We start from the raw sequence: 23,485 nt of genomic DNA, 5'->3' as shown, positions 1-23,485 counted from the left end.
ATCATTCAGAAATGGAAGGAGTATGGCACAACTGTAAACCTACCAAGACATGGCCATCCACCTAAACTCACAGGCCGAACAAGGAGAGCGCTGATCAGAAATGCAGTCAAGAGACCCATGGTGACTCTGGACGAGCTGCAGAGATCTACAGCTCAGGGGGGGGGGAATCTGTCTATAGGACAACTATTAGTCATGCACTGTACAAAGTTGGCCTTTATGGAAGAGTGGCAAAAAGAAAGCCATTGTTAACAGAAAGCATAAGAAGTCCCATTTGCAGTTTGCCACAAGCCATGTGGGGGACACAGCAATCATGTGGAAGAAGGTGCTCTGGTCAGATGAGACCAAAATTGAACTTTTTGCCCAAAATGCAAAACGCTATTTGTGGCAGAAAACTAACACTGCACATCACTCTGAACACACCATCCCCACTGTCAAATATGGTGGTGGCAGCATCATGCTCGGGTGTGCTTCTCTTCAGCAGGGACAGGGACGCTGGTCAGAGTTGATGGGAAGATGGATGGAGGCAAATACAGGGCAAACTTGGAAGAAAACCTCTTGGAGACTGCAAAAGACTTGAGACTGGGGCGGAGGTTCACCTTCCAGCAGGACAATGACCCTAAACATAAAGCCAGGGCAACAATGGAATGGTTTACAACAAAACATATCTATGGGCTTGATTCACAAAAGAGTGGTAACTGTTAGCACGGTCGTTTTCGCGCAAATTTTCGCATTGCGCGCGATCGCGAATTTTCGCGCTAAACGATAACGGTTTCACGCGCAAACGCAAATTTTCACGCAAAAACTATATCGATTTTGCGGTAAAATTCACGTTTGCGCGTGAAAACTTTATCGTTTCGCGCAAAAATTCACGCTCGCGCGCAATGCGAAAATTCGCGCGAAAACGGCTGTGCTAACAGTTAGCACTCTTTTGTGAATCAAGCCCTATGTGTTAGAATGGCCCAGTCAAAGTCCAGATCTAATAAAACTCACAAAAGAAAAAAGTAGCTCTGAAAGCACCACGCTGAACCAAAATGTAGAAAACATGCAAAAATGATCTTTATTTATACATCAACAAGAATGATAAAATCATTTAAAAACAAACCCATGAGTAGGTGGTCCCCACAGTAAGATAAATGGTGCACTTATAATATGATTATATTATTATTATATTATAAGTTACTAGCACTGATAATTAATGGCAATAGTAGCACAACAGAGCATAGTGAAAATATGAACAACTCTCATAGATGCCCAACAACTGTGAACAACATGATATGGAAAGATAATACATCTATGTTCCAAAATGCATATATAAATACACGTGATAAATGCAGGAAAGTGCAGTAAGAATGTAAAAGAAGATATACGTGGTAAAGTGACGACGTGCAACAAAAATAAATAAGTGAATGACTGAATATGCACAAACACAGCAATAAAATTGGTGCCTAAAATATCGAAGGCAATGTGCAAAATGGCAAGACGGAACAAGGGATGTGAAAAGAGGATACTCTTTTTTAAATGATTTTATCATTCTTGTTGATGTATAAATAAAGATCATTTTTGCATGTTTTCTACATTTTGGTTCAGCGTGGTGCTTTCAGAGCTACTTTTTTCTTTTGCTACTTCTTTTGTGAGTTTTATGTCATTATTCAGCTCATAGCACGCCTTGACCGTATATATTATATTATTATGATTATTGTTTCAGTGGTGCTTGTTTCTATTTTTGTAAAGTCCAGATCTAAATCCAATCGAGAATCTGTGGCAAGATCTGAAAACTGCTGTTCACAAACTCTGTCCATCTAATCTGACTGAGCTGGAGCTGTTTTGCAAAGAAGAATGGGCAAGGATTTCAGTCTCTAGATGTGCAAAGCTGGTAGAGACATGCCCTAAAAGACTGGCAGCTGTAATTGCAGCAAAAGATGGTTCTACAAAGTATTGACTCAGGGGGCTGAATAATTACGCACACCCCACTTTGCAGTTATTGATTTGTAAAAAATGTTTGGAATCATGTATGATTTTCCATCCACTTCTCACGTGTACACCACTTTGTATTGGTCTTTCACGTGGAATTCCAATAACATTGATGCATGTTTGTGGCAGTAATGTGACAAAATGTGGAAAACTTCAAGGGGGCCGAATACTTTTGCAACCCACTGTATCTATCTATCTATCTATCTATCTATCTATCTATCTATCTATCTATCTATCTATCTATCTATCTACCTACCAGTATCTATCTATCTGTATCTATCTATCTATCTATCTATCTACCTACCTACCTACCTACCTACCTACCTACCTACCTACCAGTATCTATCTATCTATCTATCTATCTATCTATCTATCTATCTATCTGTATCTATCTATCTATCTATCTATCTATCTATCTATCTATCTGTATCTATCTATCTATCTATCTATCTATCTATCTATCTATCTATCTATCTACCTACCTACCTACCTACCTACCTACCTACCAGTATCTATCTATCTATCTATCTACCTACCTATCTACCTACCTACCTACCAGTATCTATCTATCTATCTATCTATCTATCTATCTATCTATCTATCTATCTATCTATCTATCTATCTATCTATCTACCTACCTACCTACCTACCTACCAGTATCTATCTATCCATCTATCTACCAGTATCTATCTATCTATCTATCTATCTATCTATCTATCTATTTATCTATCTATCGTCTATCTATCTATCGTCTATCTATGTATCGTCTATCTATCTATCTATCTATCTATCTATCTATCTATCTATCTATCTATCTATCTACCTACCAGTATCTATCTATCTATCTATCTATCTATCTACCTACCTACCTACCAGTATCTATCTATCTACCTACCTACCAGTATCTATCTATCTATCTATCTACCTACCTACCTACCAGTATCTATCTATCTATTTATCTATCTATCCATCTACCTACCTACCTACCTACCTACCTACCAGTATCTATCTACCTATCTATCTATCTATCTATCTACCTACCTACCTACCAGTATCTATCTATCTATCTATCTACCTACCTACCTACCTACCAGTATCTATCTATCTATCTATCTTTCTATCGAGATGTCGCAAACATGAACGTTTGGGTTTACGAACGGATCAAATTGGTTCCTGTGAGGTAGGTTCTCTCGTTACCACAGACATACAACCATCAGATGAGATGAGATCGGATTGGTTCCCGTGAGGTAGGTTCTCTCTTCACAATCTCACACATACACGAGATGTCGGATGACACCTGACGGGCAGACGGCGGCGGCGAGCGCTGTGAGTCTTGGTAAGTGACGGCAGATTTGTCATATTGTAACGTTTATCCATCTGCGGCGACGTCATTAATATTATTTACAGCGGTGAGAGATGTGATTTATCAGCTGAAGAGTGCGGTGAATAAACATGACGGCTTCATCAAGCATCCCGGAACTGGGGATAAATATTCATGGCAAGGGGCGTCGGGCGGAGGGGCTGTCAGTGTCGGGAGGTAATGGATCATGTGTGTCCCGCCGTGGTGATGGGAACGCCAGGGGAGGCGGTCAGCGGATCATTACTGGAGGCCACTGACGCGGCACTCACAGCCTCACCGAGGAGAGGCAATAATAGAGTATATGTAACATTAAGGCAGAACTCCGAGATGAGGTCATCGGATTGGTTATTCCATAGGAATGTGTAGCTTATGGCAGATATACACCATGCAACTTCAGATCTGATTTGGGTGAGGGATCAGATCGGATATCGATTGAAAAGCTAGTGTACCCACATAAGCCATTTCTTCCAAGTTTGATCAGATTTCCTATCATATTTCCAAACGGATATATGGAAAGATCGCATCAGCCAGGAGACAAGTTGGGAATCGGTACAGATTTAAAGAGGAACTCCAGTGAAAATAATAAAGTGCTTCACTTTTACCATAATGATGTATAAATGATCTAGTCAGTGTTTGCCCACTGTAAAAGCTTTCCTCTCCCTGATTTACATTCTGACATTTATCACATGGTGACATTTTTACTGCTGGCAGGTGATGTCAGTGGAAGGAGAAGCTGCTTGCATTTTTTTGGCACTTGGAACAGCTGTTATTTCCCACAATGCAACAAGGCTTCCACAGTGTGATGTCAGGACACTGTGGGAGGGGTTTCACCACAATATCAGCCATACAGTGCCCCCTGGTGATCCGTTTGTGAAAAGGAATAGATTTCTCCTGGGAAAGGGGGTATCAGCTACTGATTGGGATGAAGCTCAATACTTGGTTACAGGTTCTCTTTAAGGACAACAGTGCTATCTATAATATGATGGCCGGACACATCTCATTGTTTCATAAAACAAAAATAAAGCCAAAATAATTTCTCTGCATAGACACACTCTTCATAAGAAAAAAAAAACTACTATTCAAAGCAAATACTGCCTGAACTGGTGAATAAAACTTACTTTCACTATCTCCCGAGGCCTTATCATGTGACTGTGCTGACAGGAAGCTGCTGTGCCAAACTCCGCCCACCTGGCTGCCAAGAGCTATGACAGTTCGGTGAGCAAACTAAGAAGGGAGCTTATCCGGATGACAGTGAGTGGCAGACTGCGGTTCTTCTCGTACGGTCTGGATAGGACATACCCATGTAAGATGGCTGCTTTCAGTACTAGCAGCACGAACAGATGACATTATTTTGGGACAATAGCAGGTAGTATCACTATGCAAGTATCAAGTGGCTAAGAGTCTGATCTTTATTCTACGTTCTGCCACACTGTAAGTCAGCAGTTCGTCATTCTGGTCCAATTATCAAGCAGGGCCCCGACCGCTAACCCCAACACCCCCCCCACACACACACACACACACACACACACACACACTCCCCTCTCCACCCCCGATGTCTGCATCTCAGTGACCCGGCCGGGGGCATAATACCAGAGCTGGCTCCCCTCTCTGCCCCCGCTGTCTGCATCTCAGTGACCCCGGGGCATATTACCAGGGGCCGGCTCTCCTCTCTGCCCCCGCGGTCTGCATCTCAGTGACCCGGCCGGGGGCATAATACCAGAGCTGGCTCCCCTCTCTGCCCCCGCTGTCTGCATCTCAGTGAACCAGCCGGGGGCATATTACCAGAGCTGGCTCCCCTCTCTGCCCCCGCGGTCTGCATCTCAGTCACCCGGCCGGGGCATATTACCAGGGGCCGGCTCTCCTCTCTGCCCCCGCTGTCTGCATCTCAGTGACCCCGGGGTAGGGGACATATTACCAGGGGCCGGCTCTCCTCTCTGCCCCCGCGGTCTGCATCTCAGTGACCCGGCCGGGGGCATATTACCAGGAGCGCCTCCCCTCTCCACCCCCGCTGTCTGCATCTCAGTGACCCCGGGGCATATTACCAGAGGCCGGCTCTCCTCTCCACCCCCGCTGTCTGCATCTCAGTGACCCCGGGGCATATTACCAGAGGCCGGCTCTCCTCTCCACCCCCGCTGTCTGCATCTCAGTGACCCCGGGGCATATTACCAGAGGCCGGCTCTCCTCTCCACCCCCGCTGTCTGCATCTCAGTGACCCCGGGGCATATTACCAGAGGCCGGCTCTCCTCTCCACCCCCGCTGTCTGCATCTCAGTGACCCCGGGGCATATTACCAGAGGCCGGCTCTCCTCTCCACCCCCGCTGTCTGCATATCAGTGACCCCGGGGTAGGGGACATATTACCAGGGGTGCCCCCCCTCTCCACCCCCGCTGTCTTCATCTCAGTGTCCCGGCCGGGGGCATAATACCAGGGGCGCCTCCCCTCTCTGCCCCCGCTGTCTGCCTCTCAGTGACCCGGCCGGGGCATATTACCAGGGGCGCCCCCCCTCTCCGCCCCTGCGGTCCTCTTCAGAAATATGCAACCGCTCTCCTTTTTCTTAGTCTGAAACTAATTCCATGACTTCTCCTGAGCCAGTCTGTGGTGTCACATGTGATTAACACGCTTCCCCTGCGTCCCACGCCTGCACACGCGTGTCACCTCTCTCCGAATATACCGCCATGATTTGTAAGCAGGTAATGTGTGAATTTCACCGGTACCTCTTTATCAATTATAGACGGGAGACATTAATATTCATACTACAAACATGAGCATGAGGAGGATTCAGTGCGTACATTATACCTCCAGAACACAATGACCCCCGCTGTCCAGATTCAAGAAAAATACACATACCAGTATATACTGGCACATCGCCGATAGTTAGGAAATTTAAGTAATTAACCCATTCACGTTCCGTCATTTTCACTTGAGCAATGTTCACCTCCCATTCATTAGCCTATAACTTTATCACTACTTATCACAATGAACTGATCTATATCTTGTTTTTTTCCGCCACCAATTAGGCTTTCTTTGGGGGGTACATTTTGCTAAGAGCCACTTTACTGTAAATGCATTTTAACAGGAAGAATAAGAAAAAAAAACGGAAAAAAAATCATTATTTCTCAGTTTTCAGCCATTATAGTTTTAAAATAATACATGCCTCCATAATTAAAACTCATGTATTGTATTTGCCCATATGTCCCGGTTATTAGACTGTTAAAATTATGTCCCTATCACAATGTATGGCGACAATATTTTATTTGGAAATAAAGGTGCATTTTTTCCGTTTTGCATCTATCACTATTTACAAGTTTAAAATAAAAAAAATATAGAAATATTTCATCTTTACATTGATATTTAAAAAGTTTAGACCCTTAGGTAAATATTTACATGTTTTTTTTATTGTAATATTTTTTTTATTTTTTATATTAAACATTTTATTTGGGTATTTGGGAGGGTGGGAGGTAAACAATAGTTTTATAATGTAAATGTGTGTTTAGTTTAATTTTTTTTACTTTTAGTTGTAGTTTTACTTTTTGGCCACAAGATGGCGCCATGAGTTTGTTTACATGACGTCACTCTAAGCGTAACATACACTTAGAGAGACGCATGGTGGAGGCAACAGCCAGAAAAAGCTAAGCTTCCGAGAGAAGCTGTCGATTTTTCAGCGGGTGAGAGGAATCAGTGATCGGGCACCATAGCCCGATTCACTGATTGCCTGGCGTACACGCGCGTGATCGGCCATGGGAGCGCGCATGGTTCCTGGACGTAGTTTCTACTTCCAGGAACTAAAATAGGTTAAGGAAAGGGAGGTGCTAAAGGGGGTGTGGCCAGAAAAAAAAACAATTAACCCTTTGCACACTCGCATGCAAAAGTTCAAACAAATGCATTCACAGATATTTTTTTTCTGTTACTGACCCCTGTGGCCAGGGTTCTAAATCAGTGCACTCCCTCCTTCCCCTGTATGTGTTTGTCAGCATGCACACAGCTTATGCTGGTGTATGCGCATGGTGCACATGGATACATTACGTTAGCTCCCTTGTGCGATTGGTAAGATGCACTATCTGTCCCAGGAGAGGACGTCAGGATGTGTGCTCCTAATCCATTGATAGGTTTGATGCAATGAATGTGTTTGCATGTCTGCACTATGCATGTTACAGGGCCAGAGTTAGGACACCTATGTTTACCTGGGTACTTCTGCACAGTATAGGTGACTAAGCATAAGAATGCATTCTTCTGTGAACTAAGACCCCGGCTTTTAGCTTAGCTCTAGGGATAACAGTTGTGCCTGGATGAGTGAATCTGTGAATGCATTTGTTTGAACGTGTGCAAGGCGTTAACTGTTTTCTGTCCAGATTCAGTCGCTGTCTGGGGTCCAGACGGGTAGATTTCACAGCACTTCCTCCCCCAGAGTCACCGAGAACAAATGCTGGTCACTGAGACACAAATATAAATAATATATAAATATCTGCAGCTTGGAATTCAGCCAAAACAACCAGCAGCTTCAGAATTTAAAGGACACCCGAAGTGAGAGTCAGTCAGAAAACCCTCTACCCCTCCCCTCTACAACAGCCACATAGGTCACATGACCAGCATTCTGAGGTAGACAGAACACTACTTTGCCATTATTTATAACTGACATTGAGAGATTCTGATGACATCTAAGTGGACAAACATGTGATCAGTTTGTAATTCTGATTTGCTGCTCAAGTAATAATAAAGCAGGAAGTGATCGCAACAAATCAGAGCTTTGCCTATCTGTCAGCTGATCAGACTGATCACATGACTCTCATTGGCAGACACACACACATCACTCACTCGCTGACGTCACTGGCAGCGGAAGATTGTTAGTGGATCCCCGACAAGATGGCGGATCCCATTTGGCGTAGTCGGCAGGCGACGTTTAGCCGTCACACTCAGGATAAATGTTAGCGAGCTGGGCCATTCCTCGGAGCGGTGTAAAACTGCCGCTTGGCTGGCCGCGACGCGCAGAGAATTGCTGGGTGTTGCTTTTCTAATTAGCCTGGGAGATTTAAACACTTCAGCTGGCCGCAGTTTCCATTTCAAGACCCCAAAAACGCGTCCTGAAGTATCCGCGGCCAATTCTAGCCTTTAAATCTCGCCGTTACAAGTGAAGCACTGGCGGGATGTGCTGGGGACGGCTGCGGAGCCAACTGGCTGCGATACAAGAGCATGGAGACGCTTTGCTGAGAACATCAGAGGATGAACTCACATCAATCCTGCGCTGTTACACCGCCGGCCTCAAACACATCGCCATTATTTAGCAGCGGCCGCGATACGCCGCAGAACCCCCGGCCTTTGTATGGAGGCCTCATCAATGCTCCGCAAACTCCGGAAATTCAAACACAAGGCTACAAGCCACAAAACTGAGACTGCATAAAATAACGGACTTCTACAAAAAGTGACAATGTCTTGTTTTTGGAATACCTTCGCTCAAGTGAAAAAATATCCGATTCCTTTTGCATTTATCTGCCCCATAAGGTATTCTTCCTGTGTAGTGTAACTTGCATCTATCAGGGTAACCTCTGCTCTCCCTGCACTGCTTGTCACATGACTGCAGAACGCTGGTAACTGTTTATTCAGCAGCATTAATATGAAGCCCCGCCCCCATCCCCAATGCCTCCAAATTCATAGGTGAGGAGTGCGATACTACAATAATGCAATTCACTTTTCCTTTTGAGTTTTCTTCTAGGTGAATTTTCATACTTTATCAATAAAATTACCAGCAAGCAAGAAAATACTCAGGATAATTTTGACAGTACTCATTTTGACAGAAGGATACGCGTGGCCAGGGCTGCACAGGTGCACTGGCCTGGCGACTCACAGTCAGCAAAACCGAAATGAAGCCGCGGCGGGGATCGGAGGATCTTTGACAGCACAGGACGGCCACAGGGGGCTGGTAGAAGCCCCAGGTAAGTGAAAATCTTTTCCTTTAGTTGGCTTTAGGTACACTTTAAAAGTTATTTAAAGGGCTTAAAAGTTATTTTAAACAAAAGATAACAACTATCTCCAAGAAAACTAACTAAACTAAAAAATAAATAAAATGTTTCCTTAAAGCGGTATTGTCACCATAAAAATGAAATTTCAACAGCAACTGGTCTGAGTGTATTAAGTGATAAAGATGCTAATCCTGCATTCAAAATTTTCAAAACTTTTTCTGCTGTTATGGTTTGGAGTTATTACATACCTTAGGAGCACTGGCCCTTTAATAGTTATTGCCATTCAGTTGCATGCTGGGGGTTCTTTTTATCTATAATATATTCCTCCCCTTTATTCCCCTGCCTATCTGCCTAGCTGCCTAGCTGAAACACGATCCCCTGCTCACTTGTGTGTACAAGCAAGGCTGCGGTGACTCAGCGATTGGAGGAGAAAAGAAAAAAAAAGCTAAGGGAAGAAATGACATCAGTATTTAGCCTCAAACTGGGGGCAAAAGTCATGCCCCCACCAGGAACAGGATTCTCTTCATTTACTATATAACATTCGCTGAAATCAAAACCTGGACAGTACAATACATGTGTTATGTAAGTAGATCAAGTATTTATCTACTTATACGTGTTTTTTTTCCCTGGCATAATATGGCTGATCCTACTGCTCTAAAGAGAATCCCTCCCCCCCCCCCCCCCAAAAAAACAAAAAAAAAACAAAACAAAAAAACCCATACTACCTGATCCAGGGGGGGGCAGCCGTATCAGGTAGCGTCAATTACCACCACTGCTCCCGTGGCCAGAAATACCTACGTTTTGTTTTAAATTAAAAAAATAAATAAAATGGTCACAAGCTCGGGGTTACGACGCTGCAGCTCTGGCTTTGTGCGTCTCGTCACAGAGCGCAGGGAGGCGGGGAATGGGTGGAGGCGTGGCAGTGCTGGCCATACAGAGCCGGGGAAGGGGAATCCTGATGCCAGAGGGGGGGACTTGCAGGATTGTTTTTCCTGCAGGGAAAGCCCCTCCTCCTGTAATTCTACTGACGAGCTTTATGTCAGTAGATTCAGGGGGGTGACAGCGTGGCATGGGGGAGGGGGGGCAGAGAGCAGTGGTGTGGGGACAGTAGATTCAGGGGGGTGATAGCGTGGCATGGGGGGGAGGGGGGCAGAGAGCAGTGGTGTGGGGACAGTAGATTCAGGGGGAGTGACAGCGGGGTGTGGGGGAGGGGGGGCAGAGAGCAGTGGTGTGGGGACAGTAGATTCGGGGGGGGGGGGGTGTGACAGCGTGGGGGAGAGGGGGGGCAGAGAGCGGCAGTGTGGGGACACAGAGGCATGACCTGCAGCAGGGACACTTTAAAGTGACCTGAGAGCACTCAAATTTGTTTCAACGAGCTTCCCATAAGGGGGGTTGGTAATGGTGTGTGCTGTTGGAGGGGCTGGGTTGGGGAGCGTGGCGAGGTGCTGCTCTGCCCTCTCCCGGTCCATACGGGATGCGCCATCTTCTCCACCCAACCAGCAGTGTCTGTCAGCTTTATAATTCTCGGGCGGAGTCTCTCTCATGCGTGACACAATGCATGCTGGGAGATGAAGCTGGCTGATGCAGTGTACACTGCAGTGATCTAAACAATCTGATCAGATTAATAAAATCAATCTGAAAAACAGACCGATTTCATTAATCTGATTGGATCGTTTATCGAGTTTCTTGGCCGTTAGTGCGCACAACTGATTTTTTTTTTTTCGTTTTGAACGATTACCATGGTGATCAGAATTGATCGATTGTCCGTTGGATTGTCTGTGGGGTGAATGGCTTCATTAAGGGAGTTGAATTTGGCATTTATTCACATTATAAGCCAAATAATTTATTTCCAAGAATACAGCGCATGAAATTCATCATAACTTCTACTGATCTACAGCTGCTATTTCCCATCGATGAGCACCTGTCATGTCCCCACACCAGCGCCGGCCGCTGCTATTCCCCATCGATGAGCACCTGTCATGTCCCCACACCAGCGCCGGCCGCTGCTCTTCCCCATCGATGAGCACCTGTCATGTCCCCACACCAGCGCCGGCCGCTGCTCTTCCCCATCAATGAGCACCTGTCCTGTCTCCACACCAGCGCCGGCCGCTGCTCTTCCCCATCGATGAGCACCTGTCATGTCCCCACACCAGCGCCGGCTGCTGCTATTCCCGGTGAATTTATTGGCCTTGTGCTATTCCGCAAAACAACATGGCTGCCGCCAGCGCTGATGGCAATCGCGCCTTATGGACAAATTTACAGCGCTCTATAAATTAGGTGAAAAAATAAAGCGTGTGGATTTCCCGACTGTATGTTAAGGTTTAATTTATCCCCCGGATTTATTTCTTGGCCTGACTATATATCAGCGGGTTGACTTTGGCCCTTAGTGGAGGACTTTATCATATTGATGTGATCTCGCGGGCCTGTCAGCTGGGCTGGTGGCTGTTTATGTATCGCGTGGCTCTGGAGCGGCTGCGCGGACGGACGCCGGGGCTACCCCTACAGGGAATGATTAATGGTTTGACACCTGCAGTCTCCTCTGCTGTCCCCAGACATCTCGCAGCATTCGCAAACACTCCACGAAATGCCACAACTTGTAGGTCTCACGCAATCACGTATGTGCGCTGGATGCCAACCGTATACAAAGAAAGATGCTGAAACCTCTGTCGCTTCCAGATCGCAACGACCGCCGCCCGCACAACGCAAATAAAATTACACCACAAAACACGCCAAGAAAATACGTGTATGGCGGCCGCAGTTTGTGTTTTTTATCTCGCCGCATTATTTATGTCCAAAGCGATGAATAATGCAGGGCTTCGCTCGCCCTACACATTTTATATGTCGATGCCCGTCAAACGCCCGCCCTAGCGATGGTTCGCTGCGCATTTTCCGGCATCAAAGTCCCCCAGACATGAAGGCAATCCGCTAATTCAAAGTGATTGAAAAAATCCTTTCTTGTGGTTTAGAAAAAAAATGTTAAATTTGCATTACAATGGAGAAAAATGGAAAAAAAATGTCAGAATGTACCGCTTGTCACTCAAAAATCTAAATTAGGCACCTTTTTGAAAATTAAAGAACTTTAAGGACGCTTGCGGCGCCTGCGGGGAGGGGAGGAAACAAGTTCTGTACATTCTTCAACATAAAGAAAAGTAACTTCCAGGTTTCCGTTTCAGGCGAAAGCGATTGCGCTCATCTGTCGTACGGGGCCGCCGGACGCTCTGACATCCCTCATCAGGAGTAACGATGTTCTCTGCCATTTATCACCTGATGGGCGGGTCGCAGTCCTCGCTGCCTCCACCCCTCTTTAAGGAACATCTAAAGTGTCCATTAGCAATTTTAGCAAACAATCGATCTTCCGATCCCATCATTGTGATCAGTTTGGAGATGATGCCAATCGAAGACAAACAATTGTATTATTGATCAGATTATTGGTTTGATTTGCGGAACATTTTCTATCTGAAGTGATGGGATTGATTCTAATTTAGATTCCCTTTATGACGCTGATTGATGATGCAATTGTTTCCTTCTCAGCGCAATTATTGGATCGGAAGGTCGATTGTTCACTGAAATTGCACCGTTAATTGCCACCTTTAGATTTAAGAAAGAGATGTGAGACTATTTCATGATCTCAACGGAAATCAGCCCAGTTCGCCAAATCTGACACGACAGCGATCTTCTCCCTTCCCATCGCAGGACTGCTGCTAATCACAGCTCTATCCACTGACCTAAATATAAGGTTATATAAGGATATTAAAAATGACAAGTAGCTCAGTTTAGCCGAAATTGCTGGAAATTGTTTAGACAAGTAGTTAATTAATCGTAATGTTGATTAAAACATATATTCCAAAACTGCATGTGCAAACCACCTTAAAGGGAAACTGAAGTAAGAGGTATACGGAGGCTGCCATATTGATTTCCTTTTAAGCAATACCATTTGCCTGGCAGCCCTGCTGGTCTATTTCTCTGCAGTAGTATCTGAATAACACCAGAAACAAGCATGCAGCTAGTCTTGTCAGATCTGACTTTAAAGTCAGAAACACCTGATCTGTTGCATGCTTGTTCAGGGGCTGTGGCTAATAGTATTCGAGGCAGAGGATCAGCAGGGCTGCCAGGCAACTGGTATTGCTTAAAAGGAAATAAACATGGCAGCCTCCATATCCCTTTCTCTTCAGTTCCCCTATAAGCCGAATGTGAACCAACAGTCTGAAAAAGTAGCGACCAGCAAGAAATATCGGTCAAAACAACAGATCCATCCCGCCAGATCCTCTCTGCCGATGATCATTTGGTTATGCTAAGATCACTAGAGAACAATTGTTTTTTGTGAACAGCTACAAAATGGAAAGACATTTGCGTTATTTTGTTGCCTTCCGTCATTGGGTTTGTAGCAATCGTATTGGACGGTAATCTCATTGGTCGTCGTCGTCGCTCTCTGTCCGAACACGATTATCCTATGGTTACATTCCTAGCAACCACGTTGTTTGGGTTAGTATGTGTCACTATGGATTGGGTTTAGAATTGTTTAATTATCGTGCGTTGGTGGTTTCAAACAATTATTTAATTTGTGTACCTATTTTTATTGTCTTTACTGGAAACACATCTGAATAGAGTCAGGTTCAAACTGTCCACCAATGAAATCCAATGTCTGCTCAACCTTATTGAACAAAGACTTATGCTAAGTACGCACCATACAATTTTGTGTTAGATAGATGGTTCCATAGATAATCTTTGTCATGTCCAATATTATTTCCAATCGTTTTTCAGGTCGATTGCTCATAGAAGTGTATGGAAATTGATAAAAAAAGATAATAGAATGGAGCGGGAAAACAAATCAGAAATCGATCGAACTGAAAATCGACCGAAAAAAACGCATCGTGTGTACCTAGCATTGAGGGCTCGTTCCCACTATCGCGAATATGCATGCGTCCAACGCATGCAGATCCGCACATGTAATGCAAGTGGATGGGCCTGTTTCCACTGTAGCGTTGTTGAGGTGCGTTTTTTTCAGCGGTAAAAAAACGCACAAAAGAGCCAACGATTTCGCCTGCGTCGGGAATCCGTGCGAATCGCCGCTAATGTATTTAATAGTAAAAACGCATGCGTTTGTTACATGCGTTTTTACCCGCGATTTCGCGTGCGATTTCGCACCTTTTTCAATTTTATTTAGCCCTGGCAGTGTCATGGTTAATTTCGCATGGCACCCTGCCATGCGAAATCGCATGCGAAATCGCGGGTAAAAACGCATGCGGAAACGCATCCGCATGCGTTTTTACAAGCGTCGGAATGCGGTCGAAATCGCGTCGCAACAGTGGGAACGAGCCCTGAAAAGTCTAGTTCTCGTTCAGGAGATCTGATAGTGGCCCCCATGCAATTTACTTTTTCTTTGAAGAATTTTTCCCAGCTGATAATTTCACCTAGAAGACAGTTTTCTCCAAGGAGATAACTTTTTAACTTCTTTTTAAAATAACTTTTTGACAGCACTTTTTTACCTTCTCTTTGGTTATTTGTCGGTTGCAAAATGCTGAAAAGTCACTTTAAACAGAGGATGAAACATTTGCTCCTGGGAGAAAATTCAAGAGAAAAAAAAAATTGCATATAGGCCATTCTCTTCTAACCAATGTGTAATCCAAGAAAGAGTACAAAGTGACATATCCAAGGAAAAGTAAAAAGTGACAAAAAGATAAAACAAAATCCGGATATTCTGCAGCCAGAGGAGAGAGGTAGTGTCAGGAACATAATATATTACCCGGAGAGACAGGAGTATCCGCAGCGGAGAGCCCACTTCATCTTGGGAGACATTTTGCAGCATGAAATAAGGCTGTGTGCTCTCACCCTTACTGCAAGCAACTCTGTGCAGGAGAGCGGCCATTTGTCAAGATCACCGGCCACAGATCCAGCGCTCGGCGCCGCCGCAGTATCGGACTCTCTTATGACACAGTAAAACAGTCTGTGAGAGATATTTAAACGCTCCCGAGCACATCGCCACCGCCGAAGGCCCAGAACGCAGGAAATACGTCTAAACGTGTAAACAGAGTGTTGTACAGGAGCTGCTGATTTATACACAGGCCGGGGCAGAGACCTGAGCTGCAGGCCATGCTATGTACATAAAGACTTCCTCAAAAAGGCAGTAAATTTACTCACAGCTGAGCCCGCAACTGAACAAGAGCAATCAGGCAGAGAAGCGGGTATAAACAGTGTATAGAGGCCAGAATTCCTGTATCCCGGGCCACATGTGCCTACACTGCAGTGCAGCTACCTTCCTCTCCTCCCTGGATTCAGCTGGTGGACGGGTCCATCAGGTGTGACCGTCCCAATTACTGATTACATAACAGCTTCACAGTTACAGCATTATTCCGACACGCAGCCCTGTGCTCTGCTATATAAACAGCAAACCCCAGAGAGTCCACATAATGCAGCCTGTATGGAGGGGTGCACAGCTGCAGGCAAGCACAGCTACACAATGGAGTTTTTAATCCCAGAAATATTTATAATTAAAACTAATCACCATGATTACTGTTATTATTTAGCATTTATATACATTACTTTGCTGAATTGTAGCTTTGTTTTTATTTTCACTATACCAAACATGAGAATACGGCCCCTCCCTTTACTAGAAGCCTTGGTCATTGGAATACAAAAGCTGTCATCTTTATTTATTTTTGAAAACACCAATGAACCGGCTGTCCTGCTCATTAATACACACTGGGGGTCCGCAGAGTATTAACGCTAATGGCTGTTTCACACATGGAGTGATTGGGGGATGTTTGTGCTGCGATTGCTGATTGCCAGCGAATGGAAAGTGCACTGTCTCCCTGTGTCTCCCTGAGCCCAAAGTGCTGACCGTGGCATTTTGGAAAAATACGCTCCCAAATCGCGACAATCACAAACAATCGCATTCGCTAAGAACTAGCAATTCTTCTTCCCCCCCAAAGAAATTTCATCTTTCATGTCCCTCTCCCAACTGGTTATTTGTTTAAATCAGACCTGAACTCAGAACTTCCTCTCTGCTCTAAGAAATAGGTAACAGCATAATGACCTTTACAGAAAAAACATCTCTTCATTACACCTCAAACAAATCCTGCAATATATCCGCAGTGTGTCTACTTCCTGCTCTCATGGAAGCAGACATATTGTTAACATCCTGTGTTTTACAGTTAGCTCTCTGCTGCGACAGTCAGCTGACACAAATAAGGGATCAAATTACAACTTGTGCTTATTCACAGATGAGGAGGAATCAGACAGGCTAATCTCACTAAACACATACAGGGTGCATTTCTATATGTTTTCCTTCTGTCCTGCGCAAGAGTTCAGCTCCACTTTAAAGTGTTTGAGCAAATTCTAAAATAAACCAAGATCACTAAATCCCAATAAAAACTTGAATCCCATTTGAAAGCATTGGCTGACCCCTGATTTTAGTAACAGATCTTTATATATCAGCGACCCCCGTCCGTGCTGTGCCCCTTCTTGCCCCGCCCACCAGAAGCCACTCCCCCGTACGTCTGACAGGCGGCAGTGACGGTACACGTGTACAGGCCTTATCTGCAGGAGTAACAAGGAAAAAGTTTTAACTACAGTTTAGATTAAATTTACGATCAACTTGCTTTTGTGTCAGAATAATTTACAACAAAATTTGACTCCCTGAGAGATTGACTAATTAAGCAACGCCGCTACTGTAAATCCGCCGCCCCCACCTCTCCTCCTGTATTCAATTAACAATGCATTCTTTAGAAAGTTTTTTTTTTCTTTTGTTTAAAAAAACACAACAGGAATGTATGACCAGCCTGGCAGCCCGGAGCGAGCGGCGGGGTTTGCGCGGCGCGCTTAATTTCTTTGTGTTCGCACAATGTTTTAGCACATCCAACGCCACAACATAATGGTGTGCGAGGAAGAAAAGGCGCGGAACTGCTAATAACATGCTGTGTAAATATTTAACTTGTGTTGATTTGTAATGAGAATGACCTAAAAATTAAAAACAGGACGAAAAAAAAATAAAATCAGACTAAGTAAAGGATATCGTCATTTTTTCCACAAACTTATCGTTGGGATTGTCGGTCTTCGGAAAGTTTTTGATGTCCCCTTCAAGCCGCTTTAACTGGTGGTCCATGGAGTCCAAACTGGCCTTCAGATTCTGGGCGGAGACTGCAGGAAACAGACAAAAAACAGATTTTATTGATGCTCAGTAATTGAAGCGATCATGTAATAAAATGGAGGTTTGTAGTTCAACACATTCCACAGTCAGGAAAAATAAACTATGTTAAAGAGGCCCTGTGGTGTCATATGTTACAATGCAGGAAATGATTATTAAGGTACACCCAACTTTACAGTAATTTACCTCTCATCATTATCAGAAACACTTCCTATATCTATATATTGCTGTATATTAGTATGCAGCCCCACCCTCCCAGTGATGTCACAGCCTAGGCTGATTAGCTATGCAGAATTCTCCCAGAGTATATTTTCTACTGGCTTTAGGACTCTCAGTAAACTAACAGATGTCACCACCTGTGATACATTTCAGAATTATGTCAATAAGATTGAGGAATGATTTTAGAATAGGCAAACACTGACTCATTCGTTTATAAATAAATATTGTAGAAAAAAGTAAACAGAGTGAAACATATCATTTTATTATTTAGAATGATTAAACATGACCTTACATTTCAGTTTGCTGCCAGCCGCTGCGCTTTTCTAGCAATGCAGATTATACAAAACAAAATTATTGGCAACCAGGACAGCAATTCCCTATTTTCTCAATGATGGGGCAACCAAAGTTTCCTTTTACCAATCATTATCCGAAGACACAGAGTTACCACTGTCTGTTCAGGTGTTTAATCATCTCATATAATTCACACCACAGAGACTACCTGTTATGTGTGCTGACATTATTTCATTCCTTGGTAGGACATTAGACTATGGCCCCGTTTCCACTATCGCAAATCCGCATAGACAATATAAGTGAATGGGCCTGTTTCCACTTATGCGTCTGCGGGAGCGTTTTATTGTGCAGAGAAAATCTGCACGGAACACCCTGCAGAATTTGCCTGCGTGTGGAATGCAGGCGAATCGCACACAATGTATTTAATAGGGAAATCGCATGCGTTTTCCCCATGCGTTTTTTGCCGCGAATTCGCATGCAAATTCGCATAGGTACCAATGTAAATTCACACAGGCAGTGACATGGTTAAAATCGCATATACCCTCACCTATGCGAATTCGCATGCGATTTCATCAGCGGTGGAATCCAGGCGATTCTGCACCGCAATAGTGGAAACGAGCCCTATGACTATGGTAGGATTAGAGTGTGAGCTCCTCTGAGGACAGTTAGTGACATGACTATATACTCTGTAATGTGCTGCAGAAGATGTCAGTGTTATATAAATACATAATAATAATATGGTAGGACATTACACTATGACTATGGTAGGATTAGACTGTGACCTCCTCTGAGGACAGTCAGTGACATGACTATGTACTCTGTAATGTGCTGCAGAATATGTCACTGCTATATAAATACATAATAATAATATGGTAGGACATTGGGCTATGACTATGGTAGGATTAGAGTGTGAGCTCCTCTGAGGACAGTCAGTGACAGGACTATGTACTCTGTAATGTGCTGCAGGAGATGTCAGTGCTATATAAATACATAATAATAATATGGTAGGACATTAGACTATGACTATGGTAGGATTAGATTGTGAGCCCCTCTGAGGACAGTCAGTGACATGACTATGCACTCTGTAATGTGCTGCAGAAGATGTCAGTGCATTATAAATACATAATAATAATATGGTAGGACATTAGACTATGACTATGGTAGGATTAGAGTGTGAGCTCATCTGAGGACAGTCAGTGACATGACTATGTACTCTGTAATGTGCTGCAGAAGATGCCAGTGCTATATAAATACATAATAATAATATGGTAGGACATTAGATTATGACTATGGTAGGATTAGATTGTGAGCTCCTCTGAGGACAGTCAGTGACATGACTATGTACTCTGTAATGTGCTGCAGAAGATGTCAGTGCTATATAAATACATAATAATAATATGGTAGGACATTAGATTATGACTATGGTAGGATTAGAGTGTGAGCTCATCTGAGGACAGTCAGTGACATGACTATGCACTCTGTAATGTGCTGCAGAAGATGTCAGTGCATTATAAATACATAATAATAATATGGTAGGACATTAGACTATGACTATGGTAGGATTAGAGTGTGAGCTCATCTGAGGACAGTCAGTGACATGACTATGTACTCTGTAATGTGCTGCAGAAGATGTCAGTGCTATATAAATACATAATAATAATATGGTAGGACATTAGACTATGACTATGGTAGGATTAGAGTGTGAGCTCCTCTGAGGACAGTCAGTGACATGACTATGTACTCTGTAATGTGCTGCAGAAGATGTCAGTGCTATATAAATACATAATAATAATATGGTAGGACATTAGACTATGGCTATGGTAGGATCAGATTGTGAGCTCCTCTGAGGACAGTCAGTGACATGACTATGTACTCTGTAATGTGCTGCAGGAGATGTCAGTGCTATATAAATACATAATAATAATATGGTAGGACATTAGACTATGACTATGGTAGGATTAGATTGTGAGCCCCTCTGAGGACAGTCAGTGACATGACTATGCACTCTGTAATGTGCTGCAGAAGATGTCAGTGCATTATAAATACATAATAATAATATGGTAGGACATTAGACTATGACTATGGTAGGATTAGAGTGTGAGCTCCTCTGAGGACAGTCAGTGATATGACTATGTACTCTGTAATGTGCTGCAGAAGATGTCAGTGCTATATAAATACATAATAATACTATGGTAGGACATTACACTATGACTATGGTAGGATTAGATTGTGAGCTCCTCTGAGGACAGTCAGTGACATGACTATGTACTCTGTGCAGTGCTGCAGAAGATGTCAGTGTTATGCATTTATATGACGGGATCAGATTGATCTTGTTGTCTTTCTGAACTCTGCGGGTCCCCTCTGGGCACAGACTGATCTCTGCACACAGCACAGATTATGTTGGTGTTACAGACATGTAAAATATAATACAATAATGCCATAAGAATAGCAGCAGCAGAATATTTTGTGTGAATAGTTCCCTCGTCAGGGGCTGGTTGTTGGGAAGCTGTGTTACTGCGGGGGGATGTGAGAGACGGTGGAGCAGGCTGCGCGCTTCTGTTTGTCGCTTCACAATTTTAAAACATAATGTCAGGCAAATACGATAATTAATACAAATAGCTTTTCAGTGCTTAATCTACACCTTGCTGCACAAGTAAAGTTTTCATCAGACTGACTTCCCAGCAGTCTAGGGTGAAAGAAGTCAAAGGCCCGTGTAGAAATGCAAAGGTATGAGCTTTTATGGTCCCTTCATGTGTACGCTAAACACTGTTATAAGTAATCCTCTCTGAAACAAAGTAAAAATGTGTGAGTTTCTCCCGGACTAAAAAAAAGTTCTCACCAGGGAGGAGAGAGCAAAATTTGAACGTTTGGTCTTGCTGCAAATTGACCCCAATCTCGAGATTCTCAAGAGAGATCGACAGCCAATTCTCACCATTACCGCCCGTTAGGCAAGAACAAGGAGCTTCCATTAAAACGGATGTAAATAGAAGTTAGAATGTTAGTAGGATCTTTTGATTAATTTTAACCCTTAATAGCGATTAGAAGATTATCTGCGGATTTTAAACGCAGCTAAATTAAATGCATCATCACGGATAGGTATAGCGGCTGTACATATATCCCCGGCAAGAGACCGAGAGGAAACCCCGGGCAAATAGTAATGTTTAGCAGGACCGCTGTACTGCCGCTGTATGACTGCATAGGGATACCCGACAAACATTCTACAAGGATTTTCCGTAAACACGATTGGAAATAGGAGTAAAACAAGCTTAATTAGGATTGTTTTAACTTCATTTCAGTTTACTTCAGTATTTGTTCATTTTTGAATGAAATGTGTCAGTCTGCATAACTGACAAACAGCTCACAAGACTGCCAGCGACAGTGTCGCGCATCCCGACTGGCCAATACACATACAATCTCAACATCGGAGACGCAGGAGACACAACCCGAGGTACCTGTTTACAGTATGTTCAGTTTCTTTACCGTTTCCCTACATATGTATGTCTAGCAAAAAAAGTTGCACAATGAAGATTGCATAGTATGAGCTGCTGAAGGTAACAGGTAGTGATGGCCAAGTAGATGCAAATAACTTCGAGTTGATGCAAATGTTATGCAAATAGATGCAGCTTGAAAATGAACCAATACACTTTTACCTCAGCTGGATTAGATGGGTTCATTTTAAAGGACTTACGAGGCGAAATGCGCAACAAAAGTTAATCACTTGCCTCATCTTTTAAGGCACGGAGGACGCCGGGTCCCCCCGCTCATCAGCCCCCCGGGCCGGCTGTCGACCCCACGGGTCGGGCTCTCTCGCCTCTCCTAAGATGGCCGCTTGCACTGGCCACGGCTGCGCAGCTCTAGGGTCAACCCCCCCCCCCCTGATCCATGCTACGTAGCTTTCATGATCTATACACCCATAACATGTGTAGCCACAAATCACCTGATCTGAAGGATGGTCCCCTGTATGGGAGGAAGGGAAGGTGAGTAGTTGGGCCTCCACAGCTCTGACCCCGCCCTAGCCGCCCCCCCCTTATGTTGAACTTCTTTAGTTACACCTCTGCTTATGTTGCAAAAAAAGAGCCATCACCAGCTTGTACTTTATATCTGAGATCTGAAGATGCTATCAGCACTTGAGTAGAGGGGAGCTTATACTGTACATACTGGAGGCAGCAGAGATCAGCACACACTGCAGCTAGTTTATTATCAGTACAGGCACAGAGTGACAGCTTATACTGTACATACTGGAGGCAGCACAGATCAGCACACACTGCAGCTAGTTTATTATCAGTACAGGCACAGAGTGACAGCTTATACTGTACATACTGGAGGCAGCAGAGATCAGCACACACTGCAGCTAGTTTACTATCAGTACAGGCACAGAGTAACAGCTTATACTGTACATACTGGGGGTAGCAGAGATCAGCACACACTGCAGGTAGTTTACTATCAGTACAGACACAGAGTAACAGCTTATACTGTACATACTGGAGGCAGCAGAGATCAGTACACACTGCAGCTAGTTTACTATCAGTACAGGCACAGAGTAACAGCTTATACTGTACATACTGGAGGCAGCAGAGATCAGCACACACTGCAACTAGTTTACTATCAGTACAGGCACAGAGTAACAGCTTATACTGTACATACTGGGGGTAGCAGAGATCAGTACACACTGCAGCTAGTTTACTATCAGCACAGGCACAGAGTAACAGCTTATACTGTACATACTGGAGGCAGCAGAGATCAGTACACACTGCAACTAGTTTACTATCAGTACAGGCACAGAGTAACAGCTTATACTGTACATACTGGAGGCAGCAGAGATCAGCACACACTGCAGCTAGTTTACTATCAGTACAGGCACAGAGTAACAGCTTATACTGTACATACTGGAGGCAGCAGAGATCAGCACCCACTGCAGCTAGTTTACTATCAGTACAGGCACAGAGTAACAGCTTATACTGTACATACTGGAGGCAGCAGAGATCAACACACTCCGCAACTAGTTTACTATCAGTACAGGCACAGAGTAACAGCTTATACTGTACATACTGGAGGCAGCAGAGATCAGCACCCACTGCAGCTAGTTTACTATCAGTACAGGCACAGAGTAACAGCTTATACTGTACATACTGGAGGCAGCAGAGATCAGTACACACTGCAGCTAGTTCACTATCAGTACAGGCAGAGAGTAAGAGCTTATACTGTATATACTGGAGGCAGCAGAGATCAGCACCCACTGCAGCTAGTTTACTATCAGTACAGGCACAGAGTAACAGCTTATACTGTACATACTGGAGGCAGCAGAGATCAGTACACACTGCAGCTAGTTCACTATCAGTACAGGCAGAGAGTAACAGCTTATACTGTATATACTGGAGGCAGCAGAGATCAGCACCCACTGCAGCTAGTTTACTATCAGTACAGGCACAGAGTAACAGCTTATACTGTACATACTGGAGGCAGCAGAGATCAGCACACACTGCAGCTAGTTTACTATCAGTACAGGCACAGAGTAACAGCTTATACTGTACATACTGGAGGCAGCAGA

General features: G+C 44.0%; 1 protein-coding gene across 4 annotated transcripts in view; it reads right to left on the bottom strand.

Moving 5' to 3' along the window:
• Positions 1–23,485, bottom strand: part of DIAPH2 (diaphanous related formin 2) — a 1,596,586-nt gene that overhangs the window by 387,620 nt on the left and 1,185,481 nt on the right. For all 4 annotated transcript variants that reach the window (XM_068249979.1, XM_068249980.1, XM_068249981.1 and 1 more), the window contains one exon: positions 17,296–17,420. In XM_068249979.1, the coding sequence (XP_068106080.1) occupies positions 17,296–17,420 (125 nt within the window). The remainder of the gene's footprint in view (positions 1–17,295; positions 17,421–23,485) is intronic.

This window comes from Hyperolius riggenbachi, chromosome 8, assembly GCF_040937935.1.
Source record: "Hyperolius riggenbachi isolate aHypRig1 chromosome 8, aHypRig1.pri, whole genome shotgun sequence".
Taxonomy (NCBI): domain Eukaryota; kingdom Metazoa; phylum Chordata; class Amphibia; order Anura; family Hyperoliidae; genus Hyperolius; species Hyperolius riggenbachi.
This window is presented reverse-complemented; position numbering and strand designations above follow the sequence as displayed.